This window comes from Xyrauchen texanus, chromosome 12 (genome assembly GCF_025860055.1).
Source record: "Xyrauchen texanus isolate HMW12.3.18 chromosome 12, RBS_HiC_50CHRs, whole genome shotgun sequence".
Lineage (NCBI taxonomy): Eukaryota > Metazoa > Chordata > Actinopteri > Cypriniformes > Catostomidae > Xyrauchen > Xyrauchen texanus.
Window position 1 is genome coordinate 34,472,540 of NC_068287.1, and position 12,515 is coordinate 34,485,054.

At 38.3% G+C, this 12,515-nt stretch overlaps 1 protein-coding gene across 13 annotated transcripts in view; it reads right to left on the bottom strand.

The window, feature by feature from the left end:
• The window catches only part of mapk8ip3 (mitogen-activated protein kinase 8 interacting protein 3), a 56,392-nt gene that overhangs the window by 2,303 nt on the left and 41,574 nt on the right, over positions 1–12,515 (bottom strand). For 10 of the 13 annotated variants that reach the window (XM_052139130.1, XM_052139126.1, XM_052139121.1 and 7 more), the window contains 13 exons: positions 8,392–8,478; positions 8,155–8,307; positions 7,445–7,610; positions 6,724–6,918; positions 6,376–6,532; positions 4,593–4,712; positions 4,313–4,393; positions 4,071–4,138; positions 3,781–3,929; positions 3,394–3,565; positions 2,875–2,988; positions 2,041–2,079; positions 1,397–1,558 (listed from right to left, as the gene is read on the bottom strand). In XM_052139130.1, coding sequence (XP_051995090.1) covers positions 1,397–1,558; positions 2,041–2,079; positions 2,875–2,988; positions 3,394–3,565; positions 3,781–3,929; positions 4,071–4,138; positions 4,313–4,393; positions 4,593–4,712; positions 6,376–6,532; positions 6,724–6,918; positions 7,445–7,610; positions 8,155–8,307; positions 8,392–8,478 — 1,663 coding nt within the window. The remainder of the gene's footprint in view (positions 1–1,396; positions 1,559–2,040; positions 2,080–2,874; positions 2,989–3,393; positions 3,566–3,780; positions 3,930–4,070; positions 4,139–4,312; positions 4,394–4,592; positions 4,713–6,375; positions 6,533–6,723; positions 6,919–7,444; positions 7,611–8,154; positions 8,308–8,391; positions 8,479–12,515) is intronic. The other 3 variants (XM_052139129.1, XM_052139131.1, XM_052139125.1) reach the window with 1 other exon arrangement.

Consider the following 12,515-nt stretch of genomic DNA (forward strand, 5'->3'; position numbering starts at 1 on the left):
CAATACTCGCTGAGCTACCCAGGCCCCCCTATTATTATTATTATTATTATTAATAAATGCATACATGTAAAGTAGATGTAGATTACTGGTGTTTGTGATAATTGATAATTTGAAAAAATCTTATGTATTTGAAGCACTTTGTTAAACTCTGTTGTTTTAAATGCAATATAAATAAAATTTTGTTTTTAATTAAAGTGCAATTGCTGTGATTTAATTATATAAATATATAGTCAACATGTAATACGCACTTTACAGTTGGCTGGTGCTCTGATTGTCATCTGATACAACGTGAATGATTCTCAATATCTGTGGAGTTTCCATGTTTCCACATATAAAACCTCATAATTAACCATAGATATTATTATAGGGTTACTTTTACTAAAACCAAGTTACCATAATAATGCTATAGTAAAACCATGGTTAATTGTATCAAAACATTTGTTACTGCCAAATAGGGGGAAAACAAAGACATGTTTACAACAGACAATGTTACTAATACAATATTACTACAGTAAATCCATGGAAAGTTTTCATAAGGGTATTATTTATTAACGAGGATTAAAGATAATTTTCAATATTTTAACAACTCTGAATTTAAATAAACCTGCTAAAATGGTCACATGAGCCCATTATAATACATGTCATGTCTAGGCTTGTCATTACTTAGTGTGAATAACTCCAGATGTGGTTTTTCTGTCATTATCTGCTCCCTCTTTAAACGATTGCTAAGACTTTCTGCAAAGTACTGCTCCCTCTTTAAACCAGTGCTATGACTGAAAGAGTGAGCGCTGTCTGTGACTGCTAGTGTATTTTAGCATTTCTGTGCATCACGATGAGCTGAAGAAAAAATAGTTCTGGTGACATGCAACAATACTTGATACCAGATCAGTATTGGAAGGTTAGCCTTTAATGCTTGCGGACTGTCACCATGTCAACAACCGCGTCTCCCGCTGAAAGTGTTTAAACACGCTCTTCCTGCTGATCCCCATGGGAGTTGCAGGCCCCTGGGCTTCAGCCCTAATAAGTCAGTGCGTTAATGTGCCCCTGACAACCGGTACCATCTTTTTAAAATTTTAGTATCGACTTGGTACCAAAGTACCGGTATTTTTGACTACACTAATGGTGAGTAATATTATGTCAGAAATGTCATTTTTGGGTGAACTATTTTTTTAAGCCTTCTATGTAAAGTGTAAACACTCCTCGAATGTGAAATGCACATGCTTGCGAGCTGCAGGTTTGCTGTTGGGTCTAATCTGTTATAAAATACTTGAAAGTTAATGTATTATGCCTTCACAGTACAATGAACTCATTATCTCAAAAGAACAAGGACAGTTTAACTTCTCATGATATTACCCCTTTAAAACTAAAAATTTGAGAACTCAAAATTAACACTAACCTGGCACTGACACAAAGAACTTGACTGCGTCTCGATGTCCATGGAAACAGAGCTGAGCCTGAGCCATGGAGCAGTATGGTATGAAGCTACTCTTTTCAGAGTTACTGTCATCCGCATATACATGGATCACACCCCCTGACGACGTTGGTGACACCTTATTGGCTGCAAACATATGGAAAACACCAATCAGACAATTCAGTGTCCAATCACAGAAACGTATAGGTATTGCCTATGATTAGTGAAGGTACACATGTGCCAGGTGCTGCAAAAGAAAAACAAATATGATTTTCACAGCATGCAAGATATATTACAACCCCACCACAGCTATTCATACAGATACAACACAAAAACATAATGGCATTTATGACCACACCACCTAGATTAATAACATCTGTAGACAAACTTTGATGTTGGCTTTACAAAGCCTAGCCTAAAAGTTTAAAAAGTGTTATAAGCTTGGGTTTTGAAGGTTTAGCAGACCTTACAGTAAGATCTTTGTCAAGCCAAAGATAAGAGATAATTCAAGTTCAACCACGATGAAGCCATACTAAAACCACTGAAACATTTTTTTTGGTGAATGATGGCATAAATGACCAGAAATGTGACGTGACATAAGATTTACAGTTGTAACGCTATAAACTTACCCCTCAGTCCGAGGAGCTGACCTCGATGAAGCACTACGGCTACAGGGAGGAGGAAGCGGGAAAGGGAACATGGTAGGACAAGAGAGCATGAGACAAAGCAAATGAGGGTAACATTACAATAGACAATAAGAAATAGAGAAGTAAAGCAAGAGATGTGAAAAGGGGGGCACACGGGTTGTTGGGAAGTTAAAAGAGTTATGGAAGGTTGCAGTAGCCTAGAGGTTTATGATCTGGAGTGATCGCAGGGACAGTTCTAGGGTCAGTCTCGATCCATCTTTTGATGTAATATTGGAATGTGATATACTTTAAAATAGATTTTGATATGTTACATCTGTCAGGATTCATTGTATTAAGTAAATCATTCCATGTTACTGGAGCTAATACTACAAATACTTCCATCAGCTTCAATTATCTGCTTCAGACACACCCAACGTTTATGACATTGTGCCTTGAAAAAAAAAGAGTTTTGCAAGAACCGAAAATGGCTTGGAACATACCTTAACGTAACCGTTCAATGTCATTGCATTTGATTTCCATACATTGAAAATGAATGGTGACTGAGACTGTCAATCTGCTTAACATGTAAGAAAGTAATTCAGGATTTGAACAACAAGAGGGTTAGTAAATGACAGAACTTTTGTTTTTGGGTGAACTATCCTATTGAAGTTTGCCAAACAAATCTGTACATTCTTGTTTCCATTTTGTTTATTCTTGTCATAGTTATGTCTCTGAAATACTTTGAAATAGTTCTCTGGATAGAGACTACACTTTACATTGTTTACTTCTAGGTGTGTGTGGAGTGTGTGTGCATACCACACACCCCTAAAGACTTACTTTCAGTCAGAGGAATAGAGATGATGACACCATTTCCAGTTCCCACCCACAACCGGTTTCCTCCAATCAGCAGGGCAGTTATCCTGACAAAAGAGAACCCCAGCTTTCCTGTACCTGTCAATCATAAACAAGACAACAGATAGGTAAAACTTTTACATTTTTATAAAATAGGCAACATGCTGCCATTAATCAATGAATAAAGTAATTAACAACTTATTTACATCTTTCAAACTAATTTTTTATTTTTATTTTAGTGCACTGATTTGGATAATTTTTATTAGCTTTTTAGGGTCTAACGTTTGCATTACCTGTGTTTTTAGCAGTCATTTTCTTACCAAAGCAACTTAAAATAAAATGGACTAATCTCATTAAGAATAACATCAATGGTTGAAATACACAACACTTGCCAAGCTATGCTTAGTTACTTAGCCAAGAAAGCTAACCACTACTAAACTAACACCTAACTAGGTCACCACTCTACACTTGGATGAGTCCCTAGTGTTATTGTCATTGTCCTACCTAGCATCTTGCTGACGTACGGCTCAATGTCCACATCTTGTAGATGTTGGTGTGTGAGCGCATGGTACAAGCGGAGCGTGGAATCCAATCGAATTGAAACCCAGACGCCATCACCGATCCACGCCAGCTGCCTCACCTGGCTCTCCTTGCGTGGGTGAGCATCAAATGATTTCTATATGACGCAGAGACAAAAAGTCCCAAGAGCAAAAAAAAAGACTTACAGAGTGATATTTGGTGAGGGAAGATAGAAAAGAGAGAAATCAGGCTAAAGAAAGATAGAATGAAATAAACCACTGTCATCTTAAAATAATGGTTATAATGAGGAAATAAATAGATATTAGTCTGACCTGGGATAAAACTTGATATAATGGTCAGTGTGAGTCTCACCTCAATCTGCATGCTCTTAGGCTGGATGACATGGATCTTGTTCTTGTTACCACACCACACTTTATCATGCACCACAGCCATACATCGAATGGAGTGGTGGGGTCGACCCAGATCCATTAGATGATAGTTTGATAGGTCCCATTGTCCATCTGTGTGAACATTTCACACACAAACACAGAGAGCAAAAAATAAATAAAAAGTGTGATTCCATTAGTGTCATCCTATCCTAATAATATTTACACACAAGTCCTCAATAAATTACAGTTTGGTTGTAATGAGACTAGGCAAACCTTCAGCTCTATGAAAGATTGCAAGAGTGCCATCAGCTAATGCGACCAAAACCCTCCCTTTCACGTGCCTGAAAGTGACAGAGATGAACATGGGGGATTGTAAAGCTGCTCTGACACATTGCACAATACAAATTTTATGAATTGAAAGATATATTATTACGGTTCTTTCCAATCTGTATTACACCTGCTATTTTTAATCAGTCATTTTATAACATTTGACATATCATTCTGATTCTACTTACACCAAACTCAGTATTGAGTCTTTGAGTTTGATGGAATGGAGGCATTTCTTCCAGTTTAACACTGCAGAATGGACATAAAGCCTGTGAAGGAAATTTAAAGACAAATGACTTTTTGATTTGACAAATGACAAATGAGTTTTTTTTTTAATTTTTGTCTGTGTGTGAGAGCTCGGTGTCACAGTAATGGTGTCAAGGAAATATGACTTTACAATGGGATGTGATAATGGAATGTTTTCTGTACTGATAAGTGAGATGGGGGGGGGGCAACTATGATGCCTACCAGCCGTTCTGGGCTCCCAGCCACATGGTGGGTGCAGCACTTGTTCCTGAACTGTCATCTCCTGCCTCCTCTGAGTCTGTTGGCGCTGACGTCACTTGCTCCTTGGGTACACCTGCCTCACTGATGTTTCACAGTTGCACACATCAAAACAAAATGGACCGTTTAAAGGTGAAATGTGCAATGTTTTTGATGTTAAAATACCTTCTCCAATCCCAGTTTAAAGTGGATAGACGGAAATTATTGGGCAGCATTATTTGGGGAACACAAGGGAATTTATTAGGCATACACCATTTGTATAAACACAGACTAAGTGAATTAAACAAACTGTTGTAGCCATTTTATGCAAATAGAAATGACGTAGGTTGTGTTGAACTTTCTTGAGGTAATGTTTTTTATTTTTTTATTTCAATTATTATTATTATGTTTACATTTATAATTGTCTTTATAATCGTCATTTTTATTGGTAATTTTCCACCTGTAATAGATACTTCACAGCAAATGAGGCTGCAGACAGTAAATGTTTCGATTCGGGTAGGTTTTTATAAACATTTTATTTCCCCACTTCATTATTAAAATAGCTTTTTTGTTTCATTTGAAGTGTAATTTGAATTTAGCTATATATTTTATATGACGTTTTCCATGTTTCAACAAATGAATTTCCACGACCTGACCTGAAAGGCAGACACACAAACAATAGTTGAATAAAACTGCTAGTCAAGGATGTCTTAACATTTTATAAAGTACAGCCAAAAATTGAACCGTTTTTGACGACATCATCTAACACAGGTTTCTTGAAAGGAAAACAAGCATAATCACCTTCTCTGAGGTTAAAGTATTGCAAAGTTAAGTATTAACTGACCAGCTAAAAACATGTTCCAACTACGAGACACGAGGGGAAAGCGAAGAATGCGAAGCCAGTACTGCTTGGTGCGTTTACTTTTACATAATTGGCTCAGCAGTGGGGGTTGACGATGTATTTGAATATGCAACACCTGCAAAATCTTAAAACGTATTTTTTGTACCACAAGATGTGGGTTTAGGTTTTCTCTTTGAATCGTTTAATATCATTTTTAGTGTGACTATGAAGGGTGCACCTGTATGCTGGGTTAGAAATCTCAAGGATTAATAGTGGTGTTTTCCTTATTACATCCATGTTGTTCTGAAAGCAAAAACAAACACGGAATGCATGCTGTCATCTGCGCAGCCTGACCGAAGCAAAGTGGGCGCATTTACTCGCACGATTACCCGAAAGTGAAGTGCTGCTGGCTTGTGATGCGCGAATGGATTGCATGTGCTGCACAAGTCTGTTGGGGATACTGCGGTCTCATCACATTACATTTTTTTGTTTAACCTCCTATTCAGCTCATGAAAACATGCTGCGCGATCATGAGGAAGGTTTACATCAAGATGTAGATTGGAATGCAGGTGCAGTATAAAATATTCTACTCCTCTCGCTGTTGCTGGCGTGACAGTGATTACCCCTCTCAGCATTGGCACATGTGCCATAGGTTGCCAACCCCTGGCCTGCATAATTGGAAAACTTAGGTCAAAACATATCTAAAACAACACATTCACAAGCTCAAAGGAAATTTAAAGAGGAATACTACTACAACCACTGACCCCTCGCATGATGACTTAAAGGCTGGTGAGTGGCCTCATTTTTCAACCAATGAAAAAAGTTAGTACTAAACCAGTATCAAACTAATTATTTAAGTAAAACAGGAACTCAACAGTATATTTACACCAGTTTTCTGTGGTTTTATATAGTGTATGCGTGAGGTACCTATGTGTGTTGTCTGTAAAGACATGTTCAGTAAACGATCTGAGGGCACTGTCTGCGTTTTCACTTTGCTCCGCCTCCTCTGACACCTCAATGGCTTCTGTCGCTTCTTCAGCAGACTGTGAAACTGCCAAGCTTCTACAAACTGGAGCTGTAGGAGCTATCCACAGACAGACATATAAAATCATGATCAATCCAATCAGTTTCAAATATAGAAGCATTATTTATCATGCGATGAAAGATTACTAGAACCAAGAGTGCAGTGAATGTGTATTCTCAATGATTCCTATTCATCTTCACAGTTGATTCTGGGATTTTCAAAAACGCTTCTGCACAGATCAGTTTGCTAACCATGACTTCGGTCCTGCACAGGTGTATCAGTGCGGGAGGAACAGTTGCTGCGTACTACACTGCAGTTGGTGGCGCAGCCCACAATTGTGATCCCTGCCAACATGCCCTCCACTCCACCCTTCTCCTCTGAAGCTCCATCACCACTCTGCTGCTCCAGAAAGATCTCACCTGCTGGGTAATCACTCTCACTGGCCGCTACATAAACAGACAAACATGCACTGTTAATGCAATTGATAATTATGCAACATTTATAAGTCTGCAACATTGGAATTTTCTGTATAGGCTTGTGTTTATATGGAATGAACAATGTGCCAGGTACAGGTATCCTCCATCAGAAAATTCTATTTAAAACCAACAGCATCTGTGGCAACGTTCATCATTGTTAATTGTTGCTGATTAATTCATAATTATTTTAAATGTATTTACTGTATATTCAAAGCCACTTCATATATTGTTATACTTACCCATGCCTGGTTCTACGGGGGTTCTTGAGGGTGCTAAGCACCCTCAAATCAATATTAGAGCACTCTCAATTGCAGACCATAAGCAATACATGTTTGTACATTTAAAATATTTTCTTTACATTGATTTAGTAGCATTTTAACTCTTTCATCTTTAAAATAAATGTGTAATACGATATATCTCCACTTTATACAGAGCACCCCCATAATTTTCAGAAGCACCCTCAGTGATTTTGATCTGGAACCAGGCCTGTACTGACCTGGAACACTGGAGATGCAGAGCACATGGGCATTGCATACGTTAAACTGGTCGACCAGTGAGCAGGGCTGGTTTGCATCAATGATGACCACTTTACTGGCTGAATGAGTGCTGGTCAATATCCAAACACGGCTGCTCATGGAGTCGGTCTCATGCAGCTCCTTAGGCTGGAAGAGGGGGACATATTAATGTTGGGATGCAATTTAAACATACTGTATAATCATTAGGGATGTCATAAAAAGAAATCAATATATCGATATTGATCAGCATGTTATTTTATTGATATATTGTTGAGGCATCAATATATAAAAATTACATTTGCAGTGTGTGCATACATACCAGAAAATAATTGTGATACTCAAAAATCACTTTTAAGCATTTTTACTGAGCGAAAGATGGAGTAATGGCAGTAAAATGTAAAACATATTTACATTGTATGCATTTGTCAGACACTTTTATCCAAAGCTTACAGTGCACTTATTACAGGGACAATTCCCCCGGAGCAACCTGGAGTTGAGTGCCTTGCTCAAGGACACAATGGTGGTGGCTGTGGGGATCGAACCAGCAACCTTCTGATTACCAGTTATGTGCTTTAGCCCATAAATTGTCTTTCTGTTTACTCTTTATGTATGAACATTTAAACATTTCCTCAAAAAACTTTTGGTATTTGGTTTACTCTGTATTTGTGTTGTTATTATTATAGCTGATTACCTTCTTTTTCTCTGGAGAACTCTGCTCACTCTTGTTGTCTCTGTCTTCATCCTCAACAGTCAACGGATCAGAGCCATTGGACGGCTTTACACCTGCGGTCTCCTGATTGGCTGTGTTCCAACCAGTCAGATCCACACCAGCTGCACACCACAGCTATGCAAAAAGCAAAATTCATAACCTTAAAAAAATCAAAACCAGTAATCCTGTGTTACTACTCAAGTTGTGTTCATCTGTTACCTTCCTGTTGGGGTCATTCTCCACCAGAGGGCGGCAGTATACTGGCACAGGGACATTTTTCATGCGATTATCCTCTTTCTCATTGGCCTGTGAGGACACAGAATAGCAGTCATTTTCAGAAAGCCATTTTAAAGAAGATCATTGCCACACACAACAAGCAGAAAGAAGCCAAACTTGGAGGCCCCATTATGCCCTTTCCTTGATCCAGTGCAGAGAGATGGACAGAGAAAGGGGGAAACCAAGAACAGCAAACCAGAGCAGCAGATCAAAGTCTGTTAGAGGGTTAAAAGGCAGATGCATGCGCAATGAAGGGAGTTAATCTGACGGAGGGAGCGATGGATCCTAATTCAAGTGTTTTTATGCTGAAGGCATGTTTGATATGGACCAGGCATGAAATGTTTCCCTACTGAAAAGACCAGCTGAATTTCCATGCTGGTTTGTGCTGGTCTGGGATTGGTCTAACTGGTGGGCCAACAAAATTAAGCCAATAAAGCTGGTCAACCAGCATGGTCTTTCTAGTGAAGTTGGTTGAACAAGATATTCTTCTTGCTGGCTAAAGGGATAGTTCACCCAAAAATGAAAATTATCTCATAATTTACTCACCCTCATGTCATCTCATATGTGTATGACTTTATTTCTTCTGCAGAACACAAACAAGGATTTTAGAACAATATTTCAGCACTATAGGTCCATTGTGCATTGGCAAGTGAATGGTGGCCAGAAATCTGAAGGTCCAAAAAGCACATAAGGGTAGCTTAAAAGTAATTCACATGACAGTGGTCCATATCTTCAGAAGTGATATGATAGGTGTGTTACTATAAATCTCCACCTTTACTTTCACATCCACGTTGTCAAAGGTCGAGATTTACAGTAAAAAATAACTTAAATATTTAACTGTTTCTTACCAACACCTATCATATTGCTTCTGAAGATATGGATTTAACCACTGGAGTCTTATGGATTACTTTTTGCCTTTATGTGCTTTTGGAGCTTTAAAGTTCTCACCACCATTCACTTGCATTGTGTGGACCTAAAGAGCTGAAACATTCATCTAAAAATCTTTGTGTTCTTCAAAAGAAAGAAAGTCATACACATCTGTGATGACATGAGAATGAGTAAATAATGAGAGAACTTACATTTTTGGGTGATCTATCCCTTTAAGATTATTAAGAAGCCTGGTAGCAACACCAGCATCCAAAAGACAACATTTGCCAAAGACTAGATATTCTGGTCTTTGCAACAGCGTTGTTAATACTAAACAAGATTATAATGCAGCTGATAACAGCATTATATTTCTGATCATTTTAATTTATTTATTCTCGTCTATAACTGTGATGCCTGCAAATAATTAAAGGTTGCCATGTGAATCTATACAAATCTTAACATGCCAATTCACAAAATGCATTTCAGACATTTGGATTTGATTTCAGTGAAGCGGAGCAAAATAAAGTGAAAATTTGTGGAGAGGCAGCTTCTTTTTTTCACAAAGTCTGGTAATACTATAATTTATTTATAACCATTTAATTGTAAATTGAAGTGTTTACATGTCAGGTTGTTTAGAAAAAATACAGGCATCTAAATTATGATGTCTGGCAAAGGTATCACATTGTACGTTCTAACTAAAGCCCGGTGCACACTGTACAGGTGAAACTCGAAAAATTTGAATATCGTGCAAAAGTTCATTAATTTCAGTAATTCAACTTAAAAGGTGAAACTAATATATTATGTAGACTCATTACAAGCAAAGTAAGATATTTCAAGCCTTTATTTGATATAATTTTGATGATTATGGCTTACAGCTTATGAAAACCCCAAATTCAGAATCTCAGAAAATTAGAATATTGCATGAAATCAATAAAAAAAAAAGGATTTTAAATACAGAAATGTCGGCCCTCTGAAAAGTATAATCATGCATATGTACTCAGTATTTGGTTTGGGCCCCTTTTGCATTAATTACTGCCTCAATGCGGCGTGGCATGGATGCTATCAGCCTGTGGCAATGCTGAGATGTTATGGAAGACCAAGATGCTTCAATAGCGGCCTTCAGCTCTTCTGCATTGTTTGGTCTCATGTCTCTCATCTTTCTCTTGGCAATGCCCCATAGATTCTCTATGGGGTTCAGGTCAGGCGAGTTTGCTGGCCAATCAAGCACAGTAATACCATGGTCACTGAACCAGGTTTTGGTACTTTTGGCAGTGTGGGCAGGTGCCAAGTCCTGCTGGAAAATGAAGTCAGCATCTCCATAAAGCTTGTCTGCTGAAGGAAGCATGAAGTGCTCTAAAATGTCCCGGTAGACGGCTGCGTTGACTCTGGACTTAATAAAGCACAGTGGACCAACACCAGCCGATGACATGGCTCCCCAAACCAACACAGACTGTGGAAACTTCACACTGGACTTCAAGCATCTTGGATTGTGTGCCTCTCCATTCTTCCTCCAGACTCTGGGACCTTGGTTTCCAAATGAGATACAAAATTTGCTCTCATCTGAAAAGAGGACTTTGGACCACTGAGCAACAGACCAGTTCTTTTTTTCTTTAGCCCAGGTAAGACGTTTGACATTTGAAGCCCATGTCCAGGACCCGTCTGTGTGTGGTGGCTCTTGATGCAGTAACTCCAGCCTCAGTCCACTCCTTGTGAAGCTCCCCACACATTTGAATGGCCTTTTCCTGACAATCCTCTCCAGGCTACGGTCATCCCTGCTGCTTGTGCACCTTTTTCTTCCACACTTTTCCCTTCCACTTAACTTTCTATTAATGTGCTTTGATACAGCACTTTGAGAACATCCAACTTCTTTTGCAATTACCTTTTGAGGCTTTCCCTCCTTGTGGAGGGTGTCAATGATGGTTTTCTGCACAACTGTCAGGTCAGCAGTCTTCCCCATGATTGTGAATTCAACTGAACCAGACTGAGAGACCATTTAAAGGCTCAGGAACCCTTTGCAGGTGTTGAGCTGATTAGAGTGTGACACTTTGAGCCTACAATACTGAACCTTTTCACAATATTCTAATTTTCTGAGATTCTGAATTTGGGGTTTTCATAAGCTGTAAGCCATAATCATCAAAATTATATCAAATAAAGGCTTGAAATATCTTACTTTGCTTGTAATGAGTCTATATAATATATTAGTTTCACCTTTTAAGTTGAATTACTGAAATTAATGAACTTTTGCACGATATTCTAATTTTTCGAGTTTCACCTGTATGATTTTGGCCACGATTCTGCCGTCTGAGACAAATTTCGGGAAACCTAAAGAATTTCTCCCATCGCAGGGCAAAATCGTTCGGCAATCTTACAACATTCAGTGTGATATGTTCACAGACGGCTGATTAATAGTATTTGTAATGATCTTCATCCTCCGACGAAGTTCTGGCAGTGTCTGAAATTGAGCATCACAGACGTATAGTGTGACTGCTATTACGACAGCCAGATGAGATATTCCGCTCCTCTCTCGCACCCCAAAGAAACATGTTCCGCGTCTGCACCATAGAAACATTTGTACCCATGTATCACTACTCAAGCTCTATCAATGTTTTTTCTTCTTTTCTTATTATATCAAAAGATTTAATACATAAATAAGACAATACTTGGAGAACGGTATAACAATTCAGCAGTATGAAATAATTATTCCTTGAATTAAATACATGTATATACAGAGCTTACAAAATTAAAAAATTGCAATTGCTTAGCAAGTTTTTTTCCTTTACATGTATCATGCATTTTCTTTACAACTTCATTTTAATTACTATTTTACTTTGAATAAATGTACTTTAAACATCTGTCAACTTTTTTAGTTAAAGGTGCTATATGTGAGATTGACAACAAGCGGTTTAAATGGGTACTGCAGTCCAAATTTAAAATATCAGAGAGTAGTCTGCTCTGCCCCAGACACGAAGGGTATGCAGGTTGCCAGAATAAGGACACGCAACAGGAACGAGCGAACTGAAAATGTCAACTGACGAGCTTTAACACTGTAAATTGATCAGCTAATGTATATTTTTGCAATGCTTTTATTGTTTGCAAATTATAAACCAGCTCGTGTGGATTTTTCCTGATCCAGCAGCACTCTGTGTTGTTTACCTGCAAACTTGTTTAAATCTGGCAACCCGGCGGTGTCGAAATACTAT